The sequence below is a fragment of the Bidens hawaiensis genome, unplaced genomic scaffold (assembly GCF_021521415.1).
Source record: "Bidens hawaiensis isolate Kalapana, Puna unplaced genomic scaffold, B.hawaiensis_p1.1 tig00021017_1, whole genome shotgun sequence".
Lineage (NCBI taxonomy): Eukaryota > Viridiplantae > Streptophyta > Magnoliopsida > Asterales > Asteraceae > Bidens > Bidens hawaiensis.
The window spans coordinates 188,059-212,546 of NW_027493244.1; the positions used below are offsets into that span (position 1 = coordinate 188,059).

Consider the following 24,488-nt stretch of genomic DNA (forward strand, 5'->3'; position numbering starts at 1 on the left):
CTAGTAAATAAATAAATAAAATCCATTTTTTCATTACTCAATAATACACAAGTATAATAAGTGTTTAAGGCAAGTCCATTTGTCGGGTTAGATTTAACTCTTTTGTAAAAACAACTCTTTTTTAATTTGTGTTTAATTAATTAAAAGTTAAAATAAATTTAGTCGTTTGATGATGAAGAAGTTGGTTAAAAAAGTCATTTGATGATGGAGAGGATGGTTAAAAACAAATAGATACAACTTAAATTATTATTTTTTGCTTAATTTGTTAAAAAGTGTTAAGTTAATATAGTTTTTGATGATAGAGAGGTTGGTTAAAAACAAGTCGATTGGTGATGGAGATGATGAATACAAAAAAGTCGATTAATGATGGTGTCAAATGACGTTGACAAAAACCTACACGAGTCTTATAATGTGTATACAAGTGAAGGTGAAATTTTTAAAAAGTTAAACAAGAATGAGATATTATAACCTATACGAGGCGTATGGTTCACCCACGAAGATTTATAAAAGGCGTATAGGGTCTGTAGGAGGCCCACATAGAACTACCTATATGAGACATAAGGTCTGTCGTATAGGATGCAAAAAAACTCTTTTAATTTCCTTCGTACACTTATCAATCACGTGTTGTCTATACGACTTCTACATACCTATACGAGCAGACATCCCTTAGTTCCACCGACTTCCTGTCAAAAACCATCTCATTCCCCTGCCTTGGAAGGGCACCAAAAGTTCAAACTACAACCAACAAAACACCAAACACGTATTGGGGGCTGCTGATGACATCGTTTTTGGTTACTTTGGTCTTGACACGTTTTGGACTCGTGTATTTTTCTAATTTGCATATCTTATCCTTTTATTTTATCTATACTCATCACCGTCATCTCAGGTTTAAAGTCTGAACCACCACCTCCGGATGGTGACCACCTTCAAAAACTTCAATCTCCTCCAACCGACCATCTTCCCTTGCATCAAGGTTGCATCTTTAAATTAAGTTAAATTAAATTAAAGTTTTATTTTCTTAGCTTACAGAAATGACAGGTAGTGAGGATGGGTGTACAGTATTTCATAACTATGAGTCCCAATTTAGAAACTTTTGTTTGTTTGAACTTACAAATTATATTTAGTAACAACTGTGCACTGAAATTGGTTTGGTTTAGTTATGATTACCAATTACAAGTTTACAACTGAACCATCGGATGGGTGGTTTATGCCCGATGAGTAGCCAACAACTGAAATTACGCCTGTTGTGAAAGATGAAGGTAGAAGCACGAATAAAGGAAAAAGACCAGCTTACAATAGGCCAAAGAAATAGAAAGTGGTGACTGGTGCACAAGTGGAGGTTGAGCAAACAGACAAACTTGGAAGAAATCATCCTACTAATTGGCAGCCCAAACGTCAATCTCAAGCTTATAGTCAATGGTGTCTAGATAAGCAGCAGCAGCAGCATGTTTCCTCAGGTTTTAGGAAGTGGTCAGGATGATGATCGGAAGCATAATAGTTAACGGTATGCAAATGTAAAGATGGAAAAACTAAACTGAGGCATAAAAGTAATCAACAATATGCAAAAGTAGTAAGAATAACCTCAAACAAGAGTATACTTATGCATCAAGAGTAGTACATTTGTAAAAACATAGCAAATGTAATATGTTTCAAGTTTGTAATTTGGAAACATTAAGCAATGAATAGGGATGTCATTATCAATTTTCATTACTCGCCAACTTTAAATCTTCCAAAATACTCTGAACCACCCATATGCTCCTCAAACTTCATATTATAATCTTTAGCAATTTGATGGAGGTTCCAAGTTGTGTGGTCAATCTTTTGAGGGTTGACAAAAAGAAGCTCATCAGTTGCCATATTTTCAGCCTTTTTGATGAATTAGTTAGTTGACTACTTTAGCATTTGGAGGTTTGATGAAAACTATTTTGCTATAGTGCAATTGTTGTATCACCTCTTTGTCAACCAAAATTACTTTCTCAAAAGCAATTTCTTCTTCAGTGTCCATGGAGTTTACTAAAACTTTAGGTAGAACAGTCACATTCCTAGTTTTCAAATCTTTCAAATTGTTATCACATCAAAGCATTTGACCGAAGGCCACCTGCAAGGACTTCCTTAATCACATGACTAGCTAAAAAAGATAAAAACAAATAAAAATTGCTCTAAATTACCTATTGGCAAGGGAGTTGTGGTAAGAACTTCAGACCAAATCCAGTAAGCTCACAAAGCCTTTTTGTCCAATCAAAGTTGGTTTCATCAACTATCATAACATTTTTACATGCTTGGAGTTCTTTCAACAAAGCTTTAACTAAATTGTGACTCATTATCCTGATATAAGACACAAAATTAATGAGTACAAAATTTTAGTTAACAACCATTTAACTCTAGCTCAACTCTCACAAATTCACTTTCACTAGTTTAAAGTTTCAATCAATAAATAAATAAGGGTTTAAAACACATATTCAATCAAATAAAGCTTCAATCAATCAATGATGGTTTAAAACATTTTTCAGCTATACTTAAGAACTTTTTATTTTATTTAATGGTGGATCCATTAAGACTATTGTAAGAAAAATCATAACAATATAATTTACGTAAACGTTTGAGTTGTGTTTTTTCATTAATTATGTTTCGTATGATACATAAGTATTGTATTAAAGATTTTCAGAGAACCAAATAAAAACTTTTACAATTATAGGTATATAACAAAAAAGTTTTACAACCACTGGTGGGGTAATTTCTACTGTTGCTCTTGCAAAAAATGACGTTACCAAAAGCACTTTTGAAATTCACTTTATGTATCAAAATATGGCATTAACTCAATGAAAACTCGTTACTCATTACACGTAGAAAAGTTAATAATGTAACAAAATACTATTAAAAAGATGTTTTACCTCTCAAACTTCATGAAGCTCAACAACCTTCCGCTTTTCAACTTTTGGCTAAATGTAATTAAAAAAATTCAATTTTTTATGTAATTCTTTTTAATAATCTCTTATGAAAGAGTTATATCAGTCAAAAGAAGTTTAAGGAATTTGAAAAATGTTTTTTTAAAGAACATTTTAATGCCCTTTCTAGCGGTGAATGCATCTAGTAGGCTGTCCGCACGAGGCGAGAAACTCATCACGTAACATTTTTTTAATAAAGAAAAGAAATGGTTCCAGACCGCTTAACCTAATTCAGCCAGAACCCAATCAAAGCTCTACGGTGACTTTGAAGCGACAGCGTCAAAACACACATTTTAGCCTCGTAGAAATGCGGTCCTTTTTTTTCCATGATCCTGTCTTCAAACTGTAGAAACTGTAGAATATTATCAATCGTTTCACTCAAGTCAGAAATGTGTATGTTCATTGCTATCGCCTCAATTTTGTCTCCCTGTAACAAATAGACTTTCATATTAATATAAAAAAAATATGTGATAATAGTAAGTTTAGTGTTGTAAGTTATAACAAATTTAATTTCATTGTAGTATACAAAACATGTGAAATAGTAGTAAGTTTAGTATAAAATATATATTGACGAAAGCTCCTTAAATTCTCACAAGTCATCATATTGTTTTATTTGTAAATGAAGGTTTCTCATACATTTAACCCGAATTAACGGGCTTGGGTCTCACCAAACTCATATTTCTCTTAAACGGGTTATAATATCTCATTATATTAAAAATTAACTCATCAAATATTTGATATGAAAATCCTCTAAAATAGGGATATAATAAAAATTAAAATCCGATTAAAAAAAGTAAATAAAAAAACATTATTTATAATTAAGAAACAATTATATAGTAAAAAAAGTGGGTCATATGTCTCACCAAACACAGATAGCTTTTAAACTGAGTAATATCTTATTTATTTGTGAAACTCTTTCGTTATTAAATCCCAAATATATTATTAACTTACTTACAATAAATAAAATTAAAATCCTACAAAATATATAAATATTATAAACGAATAATTTCAAACAATTTCATAATATGAGAGATAAAAACTAGTTATTAGTCTAAACGTAAGTAATTCAATGTTTCAATGCCTACAAATAGATAGCCTAGATCCTATCCTGTTTTGTGAATGGCGTCCATTTTTTGACTTCAAAATTCAAAATACTTCATGAGTGTCGCTTGACGCTTGCATTAATATTGGAGATACATTTGCTTTTTAGTTGTATAGTACATGAGTAACTTTTTATTAAAAACTAATAATAAAATAAATATGTACAATGATACTCTCGTTATATACCAGTACAATACCATAGCGTAATACCATATATACACTACATAAAAAAGACTCAATAGCGGCGCTGCTAATACTTTTATGGCTAACCACCGGTAAACTCCGCCGAAGCAATGGCAGAGAAATTTACGTACGTTTAAGTTGGCTTGGTTACGTTCGTTTTTACAATCATTTAAGTTATTTTAAACTCATAAATTAAATTTAGCTCTATAAAACCAAAAATATAATTTATTAAAATTTGTTTAATCTAATTATGTTTTTAGGTATAACATATTAATATATATGTTTAGTTTTAGGGGTGTATGGGATTCTTTATTTTTACCTCTTTATAATTTATTTTTGGGATAATTAGTTGACAAGTTACAATATCACACAATAAGTAATACTAAACACCTTTTAAACCTTTTTAAAAAGTTATAAGTTATAAGTTGGCTAAAGCAAGCGAGCCAAACACCCCTTTGGTTGGTGTTCGTTTATTAATGTTCATTCATCTATTTAAAGTTATACATCTTTGTTAGTGTTCCTATACATGAACCATTCGTTTATACTATTAAGTAAAATAAACGAACACGAAAATCAAACCGTTATTTACCTATTCATAATGTCTTTTGTAAAGTTAAAGCTATACGAACATGCATGTTCATGTCTGTTTGGTTCATTTACAAACCTAGTTATGACTCCCAATTGAAAATTTCTAGTTTCACCACAGAATTTATTATTTTACATAAATAAATTTTCTTTTTTTAAGTTTTTAACACAACCTTTTAAATAAAAACAATCTCTAGTAAACTACTAATATTAATAATAAGATTAGCAAACAGAAAGCATACCTAAACTTAAAAAAAACGTCATGGATCTTCTCATTAACATTGTCTACACGACCAGTCCGGACCACCATGCTAGTGACAGCCCGGTTGATTGTAGATGGGTTAGCTAGAGGCATTGTGTCGGAGAAGCCACCGGAGATGGTGCTAGTGGTTACCGGAGAAGTGTTTTTTCTTTCTAATGTTGGGAAAAATGGTATAAATGTGAAGAAGATAAATTAATATATATAATAACTAAACCGGGCCTCCTTTAAGGCTCAAGCCCAATAAATATATATTTTTTAACCTCGATGTGGAGAGAATAAGAAGGAAAGTCACTACAATACAAGTATTAATAATTTATTTAACATAAAAAGTTTAATTGATTTCTTGTGTTATTTATTTGTTTTTACTTTGTATGTTTCTCCTTTTTTTAACTGGTCTTTTAACTTTTAAATAAGTTTATAACTTTCTATATATAGATAATTAAAAAACAACTACATTTGTTACCACAAAGAGATATTTAAAAAAGAGAAATTGATAAAAATAAGTAAATTACCAGTATCAAATTGTATAGATAAGTGCCAAATTTTATGAAAGTATTCATTTGACTGGACACATAAATAAACCCAAATAATAATAATAATAATAATAAAACAAAATAAACCACTTATGCAATATATTCTTTTTTTCGCAATCCTTTTTTTTCTCAAGAAATACAATAGCAGCACCACAGAGGCCACGCATAACCGGTAAATTTCTAATAAGTTCTCACTATGGTTCTTCACTTCAACTATTCAAACAATTATGCGGGTCAAACTACGAAAATAGATTCACAATGAATAACACAGTTAATCTCACCATGGTCGGTCAATGTGTCCTAGACCCTAAACTATAGTTAAGGTTTTATCCTGAGTTGCTATATGTTGCGTGACTATATATTTTTCCTTTTTGTCTTTGCTATCTGAACGGATTACAAAACAGTGACGTGTCAAAAAAGTTTTAGTGACGGATTACACAAACTCTGAAGGGTCACATTATACATTTTATATATTCTTTAGTTTATAATAGTAACTTTGCCTATATGTAGATTTTTCAAAATCAGAGAGAAAAGTTTAACATTAACAAAAGAATCAAATATTTAAATACACAATAACCAAGTCGCGAATTTTTGTTATGTATTTCATGGCAAAAAAACAGGAAAAGAAAAAAAAGTAAAAGGTTTGCATTCACATGTATTGTCATTATCACTGAAAAGTAAATGGCATCTTTAACTGAAAAGTAAGATGGTGTCCTTTTATGAACAATTTGAAGACAAAACGGTATCGTTTGAAGGAGGGTACAAAGCGTGGCAATAGTCCACACACGCCTATAGTATTTTTTTACCGGCCAACAGATTTATTTTTTAGGTATTTATTTTATTTTACTCTTTTTGCTTTAATATGTACTTTTGTTTTGTTTTTTAGTTCTGATACAAAAAGGAATGTAATTGAAATCGATCAAATTCGTCTCGACTCACCACCATCATGTCCGTGTTTTTAAGGATAAAATTAACGTTTAAAAATGGTATTATTTTGTATCATAATGTATACGATTATTCTTTGTGTTTACTAATTTAATGTTTTGGGTTAGGTCAATAATGTAACGAAGCTAACTAATACCAATTGTGTTTGTGTCATTTTAATCATACGATGTATATGTGTCAATACTGTTTTGGGCAGTCACGAACTTATTTTTTTGTATTTAGAGTCGTTGCCATCACCGCAACATAGAGCTTTTGTTACCTAGCTTTATATTAGAATAACATTGTCGGTGGTAGTGTAGATTTCCAGTTATTCCACCAGGGGTCCAATTTTTGCAACGTCAATAATTATTTATTTATTTTCCTTTTTCTTATACAGATCTATACGAGTGTTGATATTATTTTGAACATTTACCAACTTGTTTTTTTTATTAGTCCTAATTTCGTGTTTTTTAATATGTTAATTTGAATATAAAAATTGATCTTTGGCTATTATTTTGTACATGATTCATATTTTGTTGTTTGTTTATTGATTATGTTAACTCTTTGTTTATGTTACTTGTGAATATGTTATTTAGCCTATATATGTATATACTTGTTCCTATATAATTATATATAAAATAAAATAAAATTTTTCGAGTCGAATCGAACCGTGCATGCCTTTGCTCGTTGTTTGGCTCGTTTACAAACCGAACAAGCAGGACGACTTGTTTACAATCGAGCGAAAACACGAGCGAGCATTTTCTGAGCAATTTATGTTGGAGTGACGAGCTAGTTCGAGCGACTAGCGGTTTGGACGGCCTTAGTCTCAATGTCTCATCCCATTTAAACTTTATAGCTTGATAACAATTAACAACCCTATTGGGCCTTCTCCTGTTCAACCAGCCTACAGCCCAGCTCCTTTTTTAACCCAAATCAGTCCACAAGACAAGAGCCCAGGGACTTCTTGTACAAGACCAAGCTTGTATACTTAAGCATATGTTTTGTATAGACATTTTTCTAATTTAGTTAGTTTTTGTTATCTTAAATACAACTAGCAACAACAAATTTGTATCACTTGAGTACATAATTCTTATTTGCTAAATGTGTTAAATACTTCAAGACTTGTGATATTAAAATATAGGAAACATATAAAAAATCATATTATGGAGTAAATATTTTATTCGATAATTACGTAGGGAAAAAAACCGAAATGTTCATTTTGAGCTGGCCTATTCCTATAATGTCCATCAAAATATTCAAATATCATTATGCCAACTAAAAAACCACCTAACCACCTATATTTTTTTAAACCGATCACGAACAGACACGTGTAATAGTTCTGTCAAAAGAGTTCCTGTTGGCCCTCGTATATTCAGTCTTTCTGACAAAGATGTTCCCGTCTGGTTTTTGAAATATGACTGGTTATTGTAAATCCTAACGGATGCCAGATTTTCTTGGCGGCTGGCTGGTTTTTGAACGACCAAGTGACTTCCTAATTTTCTAGGTTGCGATATTGAAACATTTCCAAATATTCCAAAACATATGATGGAAAATATAAAAAAAAATGGAAATACCTCACTTTGAATAAATGAAATGATGGGTTCATCCCACATTGAAAAATGGAAAAAAATATGGAATTTCCACATGGGTATAAATATGGAATGGAATTTGATCACACATAGAAACTTGAAAGAAAATGGAAGCTCTTGATAAGGAAATGAGTTTCCATAATAATATTCTTATATGATAGGTCACTCTCAAGTGGTCCTAGTACGCACTCGCACGGGCTCGGGCGATGGGCACAATGTGACGCTTTGATGGCGCACTTTGCACTTCGCATAGCAGCTTAAGGGCCGCCTTAGTATTTTTGTAAAAAAAAATTAAAATCCACCCATCGCGATACGCGACAGGTCTAGTTAGCCACATCGCGTTACGCGATGACGTGTAGTTTATCCAGAAGCTTACGTGTCCATCGCGATACGCGATGGACTTCCAAAGTGACCCGTCACGATACGCGATGTGGAAGTTACGCAGACGTGCCACGTCACCTGACACGCTTCAGAAATGGGGTTCATTCCCTGCTCAAATTTCTCTCTCTCAAATTTTCTTAAGGATGTTGACCCGAGTGGTCGTAACGATATTCTATCCGATCGAAAGAAGCTTTTTATACACGAATCCAAAATCTCTACCTGAATAAGGTAAGACATTGTGTCATCGTGTAAAGTTTCTAATCTCGTTATTATCGTTATGATTATGGGTTTATATTAACTTAGTTGTACTACATGGTATTTAACCTAAGTGCTTAATACCAGGAAGCTCATAAACCGTAAACTTGCAAGGTGAGACATTCGAGTTTTTGTACCACTCACATTTGCGTGAGACAACTGTTTATCCAACACTGTCATGATGATTTCAAAACCTATAAAACTCATGGCAGATGGTCTAAATATGTTCATATATATTTTTAAAAGTATTTTAAATACATTACAGTGATTAAGTCTCTGTAGATTTACGGGATGGTTACTACTGGTATTGTGGGGTTTTGTATACAATGCTTTCCTACTGGGCTATTACACGTTACTTATTGGACAAGTGTTAGCCAATAAGTAATATGACCACAGTCATAGATACGGTCGAGTAACAAGTACCTTTTGGTAATTTGTAAGCAGGCATATGTAAAAACATCTTAATGCTGTAATTGTATATGTGTCATTATAAATGAATGTACTCACCAATATTTTCCGCTTATCAAATATTTCAAAACATGTTTCAGGTGAGATGATAAAGATAAAGGGATGGTGCATGCGGGCCTTTCAGCTTAAATAAGTGACTTATTAACAAACTAAAGAAACATGTTTTTTTTGTAAAATAGGGTTTATCCCTATAAAACATTTGTAAGGATATAAATGGGTTTTATCCAACTAGATGAAATGAAAATCATGGTGTTTTACACTCTGATAATTTTTCCTAACTACGGTCCTGATGAATTTTTCCGCTGCTAAATAATAAACACCAATACCACCACTCGCGTTCACGGCACTCCTCCCGGGGTATGGGTTCGGGGGCTGTGACAGATTTTTTTTTTTTTTTTAGTTTTTAATTTTCCAAGCCTAATCTGTCATAATAGTTGGGCTGCCAAATTTTGAACCGAACAGAGGCTTAGGTCTTGTTAGTAGAATTAGAAACACATAACACATTATCAAGTACTATGTAAATCTTGCTTTCATTTGATCCGATTGGTAGATCAACCTCATGGTTCATTCATCTTATGCATTAAATAATGGCCGCTTTGATCGGATGATTAAACTACCTGATAATAAGCGTGTCTTGACAACCAACACGTGTTTCTACCTTTGCATTTGATACTTTTGGTTTCCTAGTCCAAAAGGCTGTAAATCTACTTAGTTGTGTCCAACGTTCATGAATAGTATTATTATGACCCGTCGTTTTATGAATGTTATTTTTAAACGGCTTAGTTATGAGCCCACGTTTTATGAATATTATTATCAAACGACTTAGCGATGCAACTTGTTACCCGTTTGCCTTCTGTATAAATGCAAACACCACTTTTAAATGGAATCCAACTTTTATAAACAAAAAATGCTATATTTGTATGTTACGTGTTACATAACTCATGTTATTCTCATATTCTAAAGCACTTGTTATCCCATATATATTTATCTAAAAACAAGGATAATAATAAATTGGACTCACAATAATGGTTGTCATTGCTATCAATTAATAAAAACTGTTTAGTCAATAACTACTCTTGGATTGTACTTGATCTTCAAGGCAATGGACCATCCAAATTTTGTTTCATCTCCTTAGCTCAATGCCTTTCCTCATAAAAGAATGACACAATGAACCAAAAGTAATGACTAATGACCTTTTAGCACTTGCTTTCACTCTCTAAATAATTATTATATGATTACAATTATTGAACATCCATTAATGTACTACCTTCTACCTTGGATTTTATGTCTTGTCTTCTCTTTTTTTCATTATTTTGATATGATTACTATAATCCAACCATCCTCTAGTTTCATTCCATATCTTCATATTAGGTATTATCTTTTGGTGTCATTCTCTTTGTTTTTACATAGAATAATTTCTTCAAGATTAGGTACGAAAAATTCTCCGGTTATAATGTTTATGAAAAGAACGTGGCGTGAGGGTTTTGTTATAGTTTCACGCGTATCCCTATCTTGTTGAGTAACTAATCGTGCCAAGTGGACCAAGAGAACGAAATGTGGTGACTAACTATACAACTTGCGGTTATTTTTGTTGCGAAATGATTAAAAATAACATGTAAATCAAGATTTCTGAAGAGATGTGTACAAAAGCACTCATGGAAGCCAATCTAGTGTCCATAAATGGGATATTTGATGGGACAAAAGTTCATGGGGGCATAAGTGCAAAGTGGTCATATCTTTTTTTTATTACACAAACACTAAGTCTAAGGAAGGATGATATTGAAAGACATAAAGGCTTATTACTTATTAGTCACCCACTACACATACACAAATTAAAAATAGGAGAAAGAAAAACAATGTACCGAATATCAAGCCAACTCTTTGTCCTTTCTTGGTTTGGTTCCAATCTCACCAAGGAATCCTTCTTCATTATACTCGAAAAATAGCGCGAGTACAACTTTAAATGCTCAATGTGCAACTTAGTTAGCATGATTCTTAACATTTAAAACAACACATCTGGTTGAGGATTAAGAGACATTTCAAATGAGTCTAAATCTCCCATGTGGTTGTTTGTAGTTTATTAGTATTAGGTGAGGATTAGGTAGAGTGATTTGGATTAGAGTGGATAAAGCTTGTTTAGGGACTAACCCTGAACAACCTGACTATTTGTCGTGTCTAGCGTTTTAGGTTCTTTAAACAACATTAACTTGACTAATCTTCCCATTGGTAAAGAGTAAAGACAAAGTCAGCGATCCCCATGATTTAATCCTTAAAACAAGATCAATCATTTTTTTACATCTTTTTGAGATATGAAGCTCTTAAATCCAAATCAATGTACAATTTACCTTTACGCTCATGAACTTAAAGCATAATAAGACCCCAATAATCCATATGATACATATCATAAATGAATGGAGTCTAAAAAGGTTGAATAAGAGTATGTCCCGTGTCAAACAGACCCTGACCCATCATGTGAGAGGTAAATCAAAGCTTATTGAGTGAGATGCTCGGATGATGATCCCACCAAACTGATCAATCAACGCAACAAAATTCTTTTTTCTTATAAATTAAATCACTCATTTGAAAGTGTTCCATGTTTATGGCTTTCTTTCCTTTCTTTTATGGATTGAAATGGATAAGAACACCTCAAGTTCATCACCCTTAGGGCAGTAGTGTTACATTTTTCATGAAGAGAAAGTGGGTTGATACCAATCAAGTTGACTAAAATGAGGGATCTTTGACTTTATATCTAGTAAACCAACCTACTAATCTAATTTTTTGTGATGCATCTTAAGATTCTCCAAGGTTTTTAAATAAATATAAATTAAAAATTGCAACTTTAAATGGTCCAATCCATCAAGAGCAAGTGGGTCTACCTCCAAATTCTCTTTTTTCTTGTCAACCATCACAATCTTATCTTCTCCTTTCTTCCATATAAGACATGTTTGGAACTATTTTAACTTTAACCATCACCTAATATCATAAATTAATATGTAAAATGAGAGAATCAAAGGCTTATATATAGTTTTCCAAATTAAAAGGTGCACTCACTTTTCATGCATAATCATCTATCACCTTTGTAACTTTGTTCAACATGAACATTGATGATTGATCTATCCCATATCAATTTGTCTTTCTGAACCCATTATCCCTTATTATTTTTGGTTTCATAAATGATCTTTCAATATTAATCTAATCTTCTAGAATGGGTCAAATGCATAATGCAATTTTTTTGTTCATACTCCTCAATTCTTTTCTAGTAAAAGCTGTTACAAATTATTCATTTTGGCTACTCAAATTTCAATCCAAATTCAATGATCCAATGGGAGTGTTTAGCAACTGGTCTCCAAGATCTCATGTATGCACATGGAATGGCTTGGAATGTTCGAAAGATCAAACGCGTGTCGTGGGCGTAAATCTTTCTAACTCGGGTCTCTCAGGATCAATCTCTCCTGACATTTCACGCCTCGTTTCACTTCAAAAACTCGATCTTTCAATGAATTCACTCACGGGAACGATTCCTCCCGAGCTTGGGAATCTTCAAGATCTTCAGGAACTCCTCTTGTTTTTAAATTATCTCACGGGTTTCGTTCCTATAGAGCTTCAGTTCTTGAAAAAGCTTCAAGTTCTTCGAATTGGAGATAATTTATTAACCGGAGAGATTAACAAGTCCATTGGAGAGTTAACCGAGTTACGAGTATTAGCACTTGCTTATTGCCAATTCAATGGAACAATCCCATCTGAAATTGGTAAACTAAAGCATCTACAATCACTCCATTTACAAGCCAACAGTCTTACCGGAACCATTCCCGAACAAATCACCAATTGCGAACAACTTCAAGATTTCGCAGCCTCAAACAACAAGCTAGAAGGTGAAATCCCTAATTCAATTGGGAAACTTCAGTTGTTAGAAATCTTGAATCTTGCCAATAATACCCTCTCGGGAACGATTCCATCCGAGTTATCTACACTTTCCAGCTTGAAATACTTGAATCTTTATGGCAATCAATTAACCGGTGAAATCCCAATAGAGGTAATCCAAATGCAAAACCTCCAGAATCTTGATCTTTCAAGAAACAGTCTTTCTGGAAACATAAGCCAGTTCGAATTCAACCAAAACAATAATCTTGAAGCTTTAGCTTTGTCGGGTAATTCTTTCACCGGTGGCTTTCCTGAAAACCTTTGCTCCCGAAACTCAAACCTGCGTTACGTTTCCCTCTCGGGAAACCTTCTTTCCGGAGTCTTCCCTTCTGCATTGCTAAAATGTTCTTCACTCGAAGTCTTGGACATTTCAGATAATAAATTCAACAACGAAATACCATCCGAGATTGAAAGCCTGAAGAATCTCACTGATCTTTTGCTGAATAACAACAGTTTTTCAGGATCTTTACCTCCTGAAATTGGAAACTTAACCAATTTGGTGAGTCTTTATTTGTTTGACAACATGATCACAGGCGAAATCCCAACTGAATTCGGAAAGTTACAGAAGTTAAGCGTGTTGTATCTATACGATAACCAGATGTCCGGAAACATACCAGTCGAGTTAATGAACTGCTCGAGTTTAAGCGAGATTGATTTCTTCGGGAATCATTTCACAGGTTTGATTCCTGAAACAATTGGAAAGCTTAAAAATCTTGTTTTTCTTCAGTTGAGGCAAAATGATTTGTCGGGTCCGGTCCCATTAAGTTTAGGCTACTGCAAAAAGCTTCAAACTTTATCTTTGGGTGATAATAATCTCTCCGGTTCGCTCTCAAAAACATTCGGATATCTTTCCGACCTCACACTCCTTAGTCTTTACAACAATTCACTCGAAGGCCCGCTTCCAGATTCTTTATTTCAGCTGAAAAACCTCACAATTATTAATATTTCTAATAATAGATTCTTTGGTTCGATATACCCTCTTTTAGGTTCGAGTTTCTTGTCGTTGTTAGACGTCACTAACAACAGTTTTTCGGGTCTTATTCCTTTGGAACTAGCCTTGTCAAAGAATCTTACACGTGTACGCCTTGCTCATAATAATCTAAACTGTACCATTCCTTCGCAATTCGGGCAACTTACTAACCTAAACTTTCTTGATCTTTCGTTTAATAACTTCTCCGGAGAGCTGCCATTTGAGCTCTCGAAATGTAACAAGATCAGTCATTTCCTAGTCAGTAACAACCACCTTTCCGGCATTGTTCCACCGTGGTTAGGAACATACTTCCAACTCGGCGAGCTAGATCTTTCCAACAATAACTTCAACGGAACGTTACCGAAAGAAGTTGGAAATTGTTCAAGACTACTCAAACTTTCATTAAATCAAAACAAACTCTCGGGCGAAATCCCAGAACAACTCGGGAATCTAACGAGCTTAAACGTGCTTAAGCTTCAAAGAAACAATCTCTCCGGACCAATTCCTAGAACACTCGGCGAGTGCAAAAAACTATTCGAGCTCCGTCTGTCTGAAAACTCATTAACCGGATCAATGCCATCCGACTTAGGCACTCTAACCGAACTACAAGTGATTCTAGACCTAAGCCACAACCACCTGACCGGCGAAATCCCAGTTTCCTTATCCAACCTTGTGAAGCTAGAAAGATTAAACTTATCATCCAACGAATTGGTGGGACGAGTCCCTGAGCCTTTAGGAAGCTTAACGAGCCTCCACGCGCTTAACCTCTCGAAGAATCATTTGCAAGGAGAGATCCCACCAACATTCTCAAGATTCCCATCCACTTCATTCATGAACAATGACAACTTATGTGGTCTACCATTAATATCATGTTGGGAATACAACAAACCGAAGAAGCAGCTCTCGAATACTGCGGCTGCTGGGATTGTGGTGGCCATTGTGTTTACGGCCACGGTTATATGTTTGTATCTTTTGTATTTGATGTTAAGGATATGGTGTAAGTGGAAACAAGCTTCTATTATGAATGAGGATGTTGATGGTGGTAATGGTGGTGATAAAGATGGGAAATGGGTTGTTGGAGATAGGGTGATTAAGAGTGATGAGTTCTGGGATTTGAATAAGATGAAGCTGTTGTCGTGTTCGGTTGCGAAGAAGGATGTTTCGATCACGAAATGCATGTTTGATGATCATAGTATGAGTAGAGAGAACTCCATGAGATCATTAGTTTAGTGTTTTGTTTTGTTTTTGTGTATGATAGTTTGAGAGTTTGGATTGATTTGAATATAATCTTTGGTTTTGGATTTGATTCTTTTCTTTTAAGTGGTGATTCGTTTGTGTAAGCGTTGTGTTGTTTCAACTAAACGTTGTGATGGTTCTTTAACTATAAAACGAAAGTTTTTGGTTCAGTTATGATGCATGATAATAATGACAGAAAACCACATATTCATTCTTGTTTCTTTCTTGATCTGTCCAATTAGGGATTTTGATATTGCCATCGGCTTATCGCCACTCCACCTCATCTTTCTAGTATATGTAACACCGCCTCTCCCTTTCGTTGATGGGCGTACATGAGCCCCTTTGGGAGTTGCATGGTAACGATCGTTACCCGCTTCCATCTTGCTCGTATATATGATTGTTTTATCCAATAAAATGCAAAGCGCAACCTTTTGGCTTGATTTATTTTTTATGAATACAGTTTATTCATTGTTTTAATAAAGTGGTTAGTGAAATCATTACACTTTTGACGTAAAATTTAGTGAAAGTCCTTTGCCTACATGGCTACGTGACAGTTATTTTCTTTTTTTACTTTTTAGTTAAATCACTGCACATAGTCTCAAAACTTTGTAAGTTAATGCTCTACACATTTTATATTCGAGCTATGCTTATGAAAATCAGAATTGGTACCTTCATTTAACAATTTTTTTGTCTAAGGTACCGAGCTCATCACTAATTCTCTATGGGAAGTTGGAGGCACTATGATTCAGTGGTGGCTACGTACAAAGGTGTGGAGGTCCTCGAACTTTCCAGAATCGTATCCGAGATTTTGGGTATCTAAAACGGTTACTAAAAAATGTCCTTACATAATAAATGTATCTTTCCAGTGATCCGATGATAATTGCATGTGATTGGAATAAACAAAACAAGTTAGTGTAGTGATAACCAAATACAATAATTATCAATATCTGTTATGGACAATTAAGTGCTTAACCAGACTGAATTACTTATTCTAACAAGGCTTATCACGGGCTTAAGTGCTTCAAAAGGGCCTATAAAAAAACATTTTTAAAAATTTTTGGCCCTCTCTTGATATGGGCCATTAGTGGTGGTTGAGGGCTGGCTAGTCTCGAAGACTGCCTAGAAACATTCTTATGTGGTTGTGGGGAGAGGTGTACAATACCGGTTTTAAACCCAAACCGAACCGGTTTATAAACCAAATCGGTTTGGTCAACAGCGGGTCAAAACTGGTTTGACTCAATCCGGTTCAATTTATAAACCGGTTTAGAAGCAAGATAGGGCGCCCTGGTCACATTGGTTCGGTTCGGTTCGGTTTATAAATCGGTTTTAACCAGTTTTTCTCAAATCGGTTTGGTATATCTTAAGGAGAACCAGTTCTGAAACTAGTGGTTTGGGTGAACCGGTTTTAAACCCAAACTGGTTCGGTTAGATTTGCCTAAAACCGATCCCAACCCGGTTTTTTTACACCTCTAGTCGTGGGTGGCAGACGGCTAATAGGCGGTGGCTTAAACGATGGCTTAAACGACAAAGAAGAAATTCATGGTTTCTAGTGAGCCAAACGAAGATTTAGAGACAATTACCAATGATTTGGGTTTACTTATTGGATCGTTGATGTAATGAGAGACTTGAGACCCTAACTAACAGTTTCATATGGCTCTAAGTAAGTAATAAACTATGGTTCACAATTTGTAGGTTGAGACTTCGCTTCAACTTCTTTTTAAAATTTTTTTCTAGTTACAATATACATTTCTTTGTTATTTTAATATCTATCTATACTCTTAATAATATTATGATTTTTTTTGTTGATATGCATCCTCATAATTATTTAATTATTAATTCAATTATTTAAATAAAGTAATTCATTAATAATATTTATTTGTCAATCTTATAATATTGTTTTTTTGGTTCCTTACTATTAATAGCGTAAAATTATTTATACTTTTAATAATAATAAATGAATCATCTCATTATTTTCTAAACTAATTAACTCAACTTTTTAAATACGGTTATTAATTAATACTATTGATTTTTTAATCTTTAAATATTGTATATTTTTAATTCCTTACTAATAATAGCGTTCAACTAGTTAATATTTTTTAATTCTATATGATTCAATTCATTATTTTCTAAATTAATTAATTAAGTTATTTAAATATGGTAATTCATTAAGACGTTTTATTTATCAATCTTTAAATATTTGTCCTTTAAATTCCTTAATGCTAATAACTTACAATTAATTATAATTTTAATAACTATAAATAAATCAATTCACAATATTTAAAGACCTTTAAATTCACATATTTATTCAATTCATATGTTTTTTATTTTATAATATTAAATACCTTAGATATTCAAAGTTATGTTTATGAATTATTAACTCAAATATTAAAATTTGGTAATTCATTAATACTATTTATTTGTCAATCTTTAAATATTGTATGTATTTAATTCCTTACTATTAATGCTCACATTTTATGATGTGATGGTAAAGATGTTGATGTTATCTTGTAAATACTGAGATTTAAATCTCACAAAAGATAAAAATTTAAAGAATAAAAAATAATAGTTGTTAAGAAAGAGCATAGAGTGCACGGGTCAAAATTGTTTTTTATTATATTATTCTGATACAATTACACGTAACTTTTTTAATTCCAATACATTTTTGAACAATTTTTTTTGATAAATTACCAAAATAAGCATTTATGAAAACGTTTTTCAGGTTTTAGGTGTTATTTAAAAAATGTTTATACGGTCGTATATGGCTATACGAAGCACTACAAACATCATCAAACACAAACTAACACGATTCAGGTGCTATACGACCGTATATAAAAAAGAAAGAGGTAAGATGTGGGCCATTAAAAACAAAGAAAATAACAGATGCAAATGTAAAAACCGCATCCATCTATCTTAAACATAGGCCAATAAACACAAAAGTGTTTAAAAAACATTAATATCCGCAAAGATATGGCCGCAATGCTCATTACATGTCGCATGCGGATGGAAGTGTTTTGCAGAAAACTTATTAAATTAAAGGTGTACCATGTCAATAGATCTTAAGCTAACTTAAAACGGTAAATTATAAAAGAATAATCTTTTATACATAGTTATTAGTTTATTACAACTTGATGTTTAATTTTCTACGAAGAAGGCAATTTTATTTTCTGTTTATTGCAACTTTTATTCCAATTCTTTTCATAGTTATAACACATAATTTATTTTCTGTTTATTGCAACTTATATTCATTCTATTTGTTTCAACTTTAATTCATATTCTATTTTATTGTGACCGGAGGTGGGATAATAATCCGATTAATCAAACTGACCTGAAAATCAAATCAAAACCGATTATGTAGTTCCTGTTTGAAATCAATTGAAACCATATGTTCATAACCGGTTTGTAATTCTCTACCAAAACCAGTTACCCAATCGAAACCGGTAAAAACCCAAACGTGGCCGATCAAAACCCGAACCAAAATCAATCGTAACCTGATTAAGAAACCGGTTTCAACCCGAACCAAAACAGATCATAACCGATTTTGACTTTTGTTGACTAAACCATTTCAGTTTCACCCCAAACCGGTTTAGAGTTTTAAACATGTTAGTGCACATCTAACTGTGAGTTTGTGACTACATATTTAACAGTGAATGAATAAACTATATGAAATCATAAATCAATGAAATGTTCATAATATTATTTTTGGATAGTTTTAATTTTGGGTTCAAGCCAACCAAAAAATTAAAATGAAAAGAGCATAAACAACATATGATTTAATTTTAAAACTCCCTCAGAAATATAATATGAATTCAACAAAGAAGTTCAGATAAGGCTGAAACTTATTTTTTATTCAGTCATTGGGAGAGAGCCATAAAACATTAACAACATATACAAATTTTTATAAAAGACGTGGGCCATTAAAAACAAAGAAAATAACAGATGTGAATGCAAAAAACACATCCATCTAACTTAAACAAAGGCCAATAAACACAAAAGTGTTTAAACAACATTAATATCCGCAAATATATGGCCGCAATGTTCATAACATGTCACATGCGGGTGGAAGTGTTTTGCAGAAAACATGTTATTATTATTATTAAACTTGTACTCTATACAACTAGATCTACTTGTAACCTTACTAAACATGGTAAAATATAAGAAAGAAGAACAAGTAGTAGTTGATAAACTAAAAGTGTTTGAAAGTGGAAGATAGATGTGAAATGAAGATGGAGGCTGTGATGAAAGAGGTGGGTTTGAGTTAGTATTTATGGTAGGGTTTTAGGGTGTGCAACTTGCAGGGTTGGTGGTGGCCTGTCTGACTGTATTATTATTATTATTATTATTATTATTATTATTATTTGAGTTTCCACATGTTGGTGCCGTTAAGAGGCATTGAAGGTATGTGTAGGTGGGGTGGTTGCCTGATGAGAGCTCGGGTTCACAAGACCAAACATGGGTTTGTCACTTTGTCCCACTATCTAAATTAAAAAAAAAACAAGAATATATGATAAATGGCTCGGCGCACCAAACTAGTTTGTAATCTTTGAGCTTGTCACATGTCATCACCTGAATGGACTTGCTTTTAGTTTTTTTTTTTTCTCCGTTCACACTAATTGGTTTTCTCTCTAATTTTGGTTTTTCTAATAATTTTTAATGATAAAGTTTTTAAAAAAATCAAAACAAACCTAGTCTTGTTTAGCTTTTTTTTAACACGTCGATATAAATTTTATTAAAAACAAAGTTTGTTTAAAATTATACTTTTTAATATAAAATAAATATTAATCATTACCGAACTAATTTTTATTCTTAAATAATTTCAAATTAAATATGTATTGTTTATTTTATTTTATATAAAGAAATTATTATTTTTTATTTCTAGTAACTTTAATAAAAAAGACAATTCTAAATTTTATTTATTTAATAAAAAGTAGTGAAAGTTGGGTTGTTTTAATTTGATTCGATAGATGGAATATAGATAAATTAGTTTTAAAATAAAGATTTAATTGAGTTGGTTTGTGAATAAGATAATTTTAGCGTTGAGGTGAGTTCCAAGATGGCGCCGCATGCCCCTCCCTTTAAAATAAAGTACATAAACACTACGCGTCTTCGTCTTCATCTTCGCTTTCATTTTCACATTTGTTTTGGATCGGTCAAACCATCCAAACATGTTGGACCAAATCCACCATAAGCACAATAAGTAATTCTCGGGAACGCATGCATACACATTTTGCACTCTCTCATCCATACTTACTTGAGTTTGTTCATCAACGGCATTAGATGTAAAAGTTTGGCATATTGCTCTCACATCCTCTTCTAAATTCATATTATGCAATATGATACAAGTATACATAGTATTTCTAAATTTTTTCCGGTGACCATAAACGACAGTGATTTCTCACATAATACCAATGTTGTTGAAGAATCTCAAAACACCTCTCGATGTTCTTTTGTTAAGACTACTATTCTCTCTTAAAATACAGTATGCTCTTTTTTCATCAATCACGTCTCTACACGTTTTCACGATAATCGACTATTTTGGATATATCTCATCATGTAAATGGTATCTGTGTGAAAAAAAAAACAAAGCGACATGTATGCCACCGGAGATGTAACCCTCTACCACATGTGACTATTTCAAAAAGTGTATGTCATTATTGGACCCGCAACACCAAAGTAGGCCGACTAAACCAAAATGTCATATAAAGCAATCGCTTGAGGACTGACCGTTGTTCAATTCTAGCCACCACGTGAGTATTGAGCTCGCCATACGGTTGGACAATTAGATCACGACCAGTGACAACAATCCATACACCAAATCATGACGTGTAAACCGCTCCCTTTCATGCACATCGTAAATCCGTTGTAGATTGTTTCAAGTGGGTTTTACACATAGGGTATGTTTGGCAATAAGTTTTTAAGAGCTTCAAGCTTTAAGATTTTAAGAAAAAACTCATAATAAAAATCTTTGTTTGGTTGTAGTAGCTTCAAGCTTTTAAATTGGTAGAAAAAACTCCATATTTGAATCAAAAGGCTAGCTACAAGCTTTTACATTTGAATTTACAAGTTTGGTACTTGAACTTCCATCAACTTTTTTAATTTATATAATAGTTACACATTCAACCCTTATTCAAAATTAACTACCCCCACAACTTTTTTAGGAGCCATAACTTTTTCACACGTTAATAATTTTTTAAACAAATTACATCATAAAAACGAGCATTTTATTTTCTTTAATTTGAGTATGATATTGATATACTTCTTTAACTTTATAAAATTAACATATTATGTGATTATCGGTTAGGAGCGGTAACAAGTCGAGTCATGTGAGCTCGAGTCATGTGTAAGACCAAATTATGAGTCAAGTCAGATGAACTTGAGTCATGTGTAAGACCAAATTAGGGTCGAAACGAATCGGTACAAAAAGGGTTAAATTAGTTCGGTTCGTATCGGTACGCTTATGAGTCAAAAGGGGTCAGGTCAGAATATGTTTCAGATTAGAATAGTGCATATTCGAAAAGGGATTCATATCAAAATTGGTTGTTTTAAAAATTTATCTATTTGAAATTACTGTATATTTCAGCTTTGTTTCTTGATTTTCGTCATCAGTTACACGATTACTGCCTTTCCATGAATTACACGTATACATTCAGGTTATGTATGCACTGTCATCAGGTAAATCATATACCGACACTGATTATGCGGTTGATGTTAGGTTGTGCGACCATTTCGCCACACCATGCGGGCACCCAACTAGTTTTATTAAAAGCTTCTGATACTCTGCCAAACACCTAAATAAATTTAAAAAGCTACAGCTAACAACTACCAGCTTCCAGCCACCGGTTAGTTTTGCCAAACATACCCATAGTGTGGAGTGTATAACTTTATTGTTCCTCTATAAAACACAAATACGTGTGTGTGTGTGTGTGTGTGTGTGTATAGGGGAAGGATCAAGAGAGAACTCCTATTTAGGGAGAGAACTAAGGAACTTTTAACTAGAGGGTTATAATTGTAAAACTGCTTTCAATAGGTCATAAAATACACCGAAGCTTCCCCTGTGCGATGAAACTTCTGTTGCACCTGCTCAATGGAACCCCTGCTTCCAGTGTGTGACGGATTCCACATATAAATCGCCAATCCATACAATTCGACGATTTTGAAACCTAATTATTGAATGTCGTTTACCTACTCTTGCGTTGTTAGTTGTTACATCTCGATTTCCACTAAAGAACGATTTTGAAGGATTTCAATGTTTAATATGTCAATTGAAGGTATTTTTTATATTACTGTTATCTTCCTTGCTTATTAGTGTTTTTATTACAATGATTTCACTATTAAATTGATTAATTGTTGATTCTTCTGAAAGCTCTACAATCAAAATTAACACTGTAATTCTGAATTAGGCGATTCTAGGTCAAAAAAGTCACTGCTCGATGAAATAGCCCTAATTTGTTTGATTGGTTGGTGTGCCAAGCCGAGTTCATATGTTGATTGTTAAAATTTTGGCAATTATGATGGTATTCTATTGTAGTTTTATGATGCTTAATTTTAATCAAGTTGTTTGATATGTAACAAGATATCACTTATTTTGGACATTTTACAAACAACGTTGAAACGAATGATGTTGTGACTGCTGAAGTAGTCGATTCTAGGTAAAAACCCAATAACCAATATTTTGTATTATAGTCTGTTGGTGTTGATCAATAAGGTAACATCTTATTTATATACTACATATACATAATATAATGTTACGCAATACATATATGTAATATAAAATTACATATGATTATTATATACTATTTACAGATAATATTTTGCAATTACTTAGTGTTTAACAACAATCCAACAAATAAATCATGTATTACACATGTGTAAACCTGATAAATTGTGTGTATGATGTTGTCTAAATATTACACATATGTATATTCACTATCATGTCTATTTTATAACCGTTATATATATTTTGTTATATGTGTTTTTCTCATACGAGTTCATTTTTTTTAAGTTCCATGTCAAACTGTTGGTGTTAATAAAACTACATGAAGCTTAGTGTGTAGCAACATATTACGATTTATGTTATGTTCTGATTCAATAGGTTACGGTTTTATAATGTGCAGCGGAAAGTGTGGTTGTTGGAGTATGCATCAGGTTATATATTGAACTCAACATAACTAATTTGATTTAGGGATGAGAAAATTCGGTACCGGTACCGATTTGGTACCGTCGGTATCGAATCGGTACCAAAGTTTTGAGTTTCGGGATCGGTCCGGTACGGTACCGGTATTTCCTGAATTTTTACATTCGGTAGCGGTACCATACCTATACCGAAACGAATATTTCAGTATCGGTAGCAGGACAAATAATTTGTGAATTTCGGGATCGGTGTTTTTGGTATCGGTACCGGTACGGTACCGAACTTATCCCTAATTTGATTTATGTTAGTCTTAAACATTTGGTATGGCTTTAGAAATGTTTGTGAATATATAAAATGTTTGTGAAGATATCAAAGTTTAAGTATTTTTTATGACGGATAATATTACTAATATGATTTATGTTATTTTGAGAAAAAAAAAACTTTATAATGCATGCTTGTTATGAAGATCTCATGGATAAGTGAACAAAAATATGCATAATTAACATTAAGATTTGATTCTGATCCATTAATATTGTGCAGCGGCTCGTAGGTATTATTGCAGAAAAAACGCATACGGTTTTTGTCACAAAGACCCATAACCATTCCCGTATAATTGGTTTAAATACCTAGACCGACCCGTTTGTAATAGGTTCGGTTCTAGGTTTGAGATATCTTGCAAAGCGGTTTCGGTTCGGGCCATATCCGTTGCATAGTCCTATTGATTGTGTTATACTTAATTGTTTTATTTATTTACTTATTTATTTATTGACCTTATTTATGGATGCAGGAAATATATGGTCCAGCGTTTACCAAACACAGAACGAGAAAACATATTGGATGCATGATGTACCATAAGAGTATATACCTATTGTTGGCACGATTATAAAAATTAAATTGGAAGATGTTGTCAATATGTATGATGCGTATGCTGATCCAGGGTTATGTCGTGTGTAAAACTTCCATTTTTTACCATGACTCACACAACTGTAAAAAGGTTCAAGCTGCTA

General features: G+C 32.8%; 1 protein-coding gene across 1 annotated transcript; it reads left to right on the top strand.

Moving 5' to 3' along the window:
• The first annotated feature begins 12,077 nt into the window (after window positions 1-12,077).
• On the top strand, window positions 12,078-15,609 carry LOC143562443 (uncharacterized). Its single transcript, XM_077050236.1, has one exon. The coding sequence runs from the start codon at window positions 12,432-12,434 to the stop codon at window positions 15,345-15,347; it is 2,916 nt and encodes a 971-aa protein (XP_076906351.1). The 5' UTR covers window positions 12,078-12,431; the 3' UTR covers window positions 15,348-15,609.
• Window positions 15,610-24,488: the final 8,879 nt, after the last annotated feature.

What these genes read in the sequence shown, in the direction of transcription:
- LOC143562443 (XM_077050236.1), top strand. Translation starts at nt 12,432, where the DNA reads ATGGGTCAAATGCATAATGCAATTTTTTTGTTCATACTCCTCAATTCT.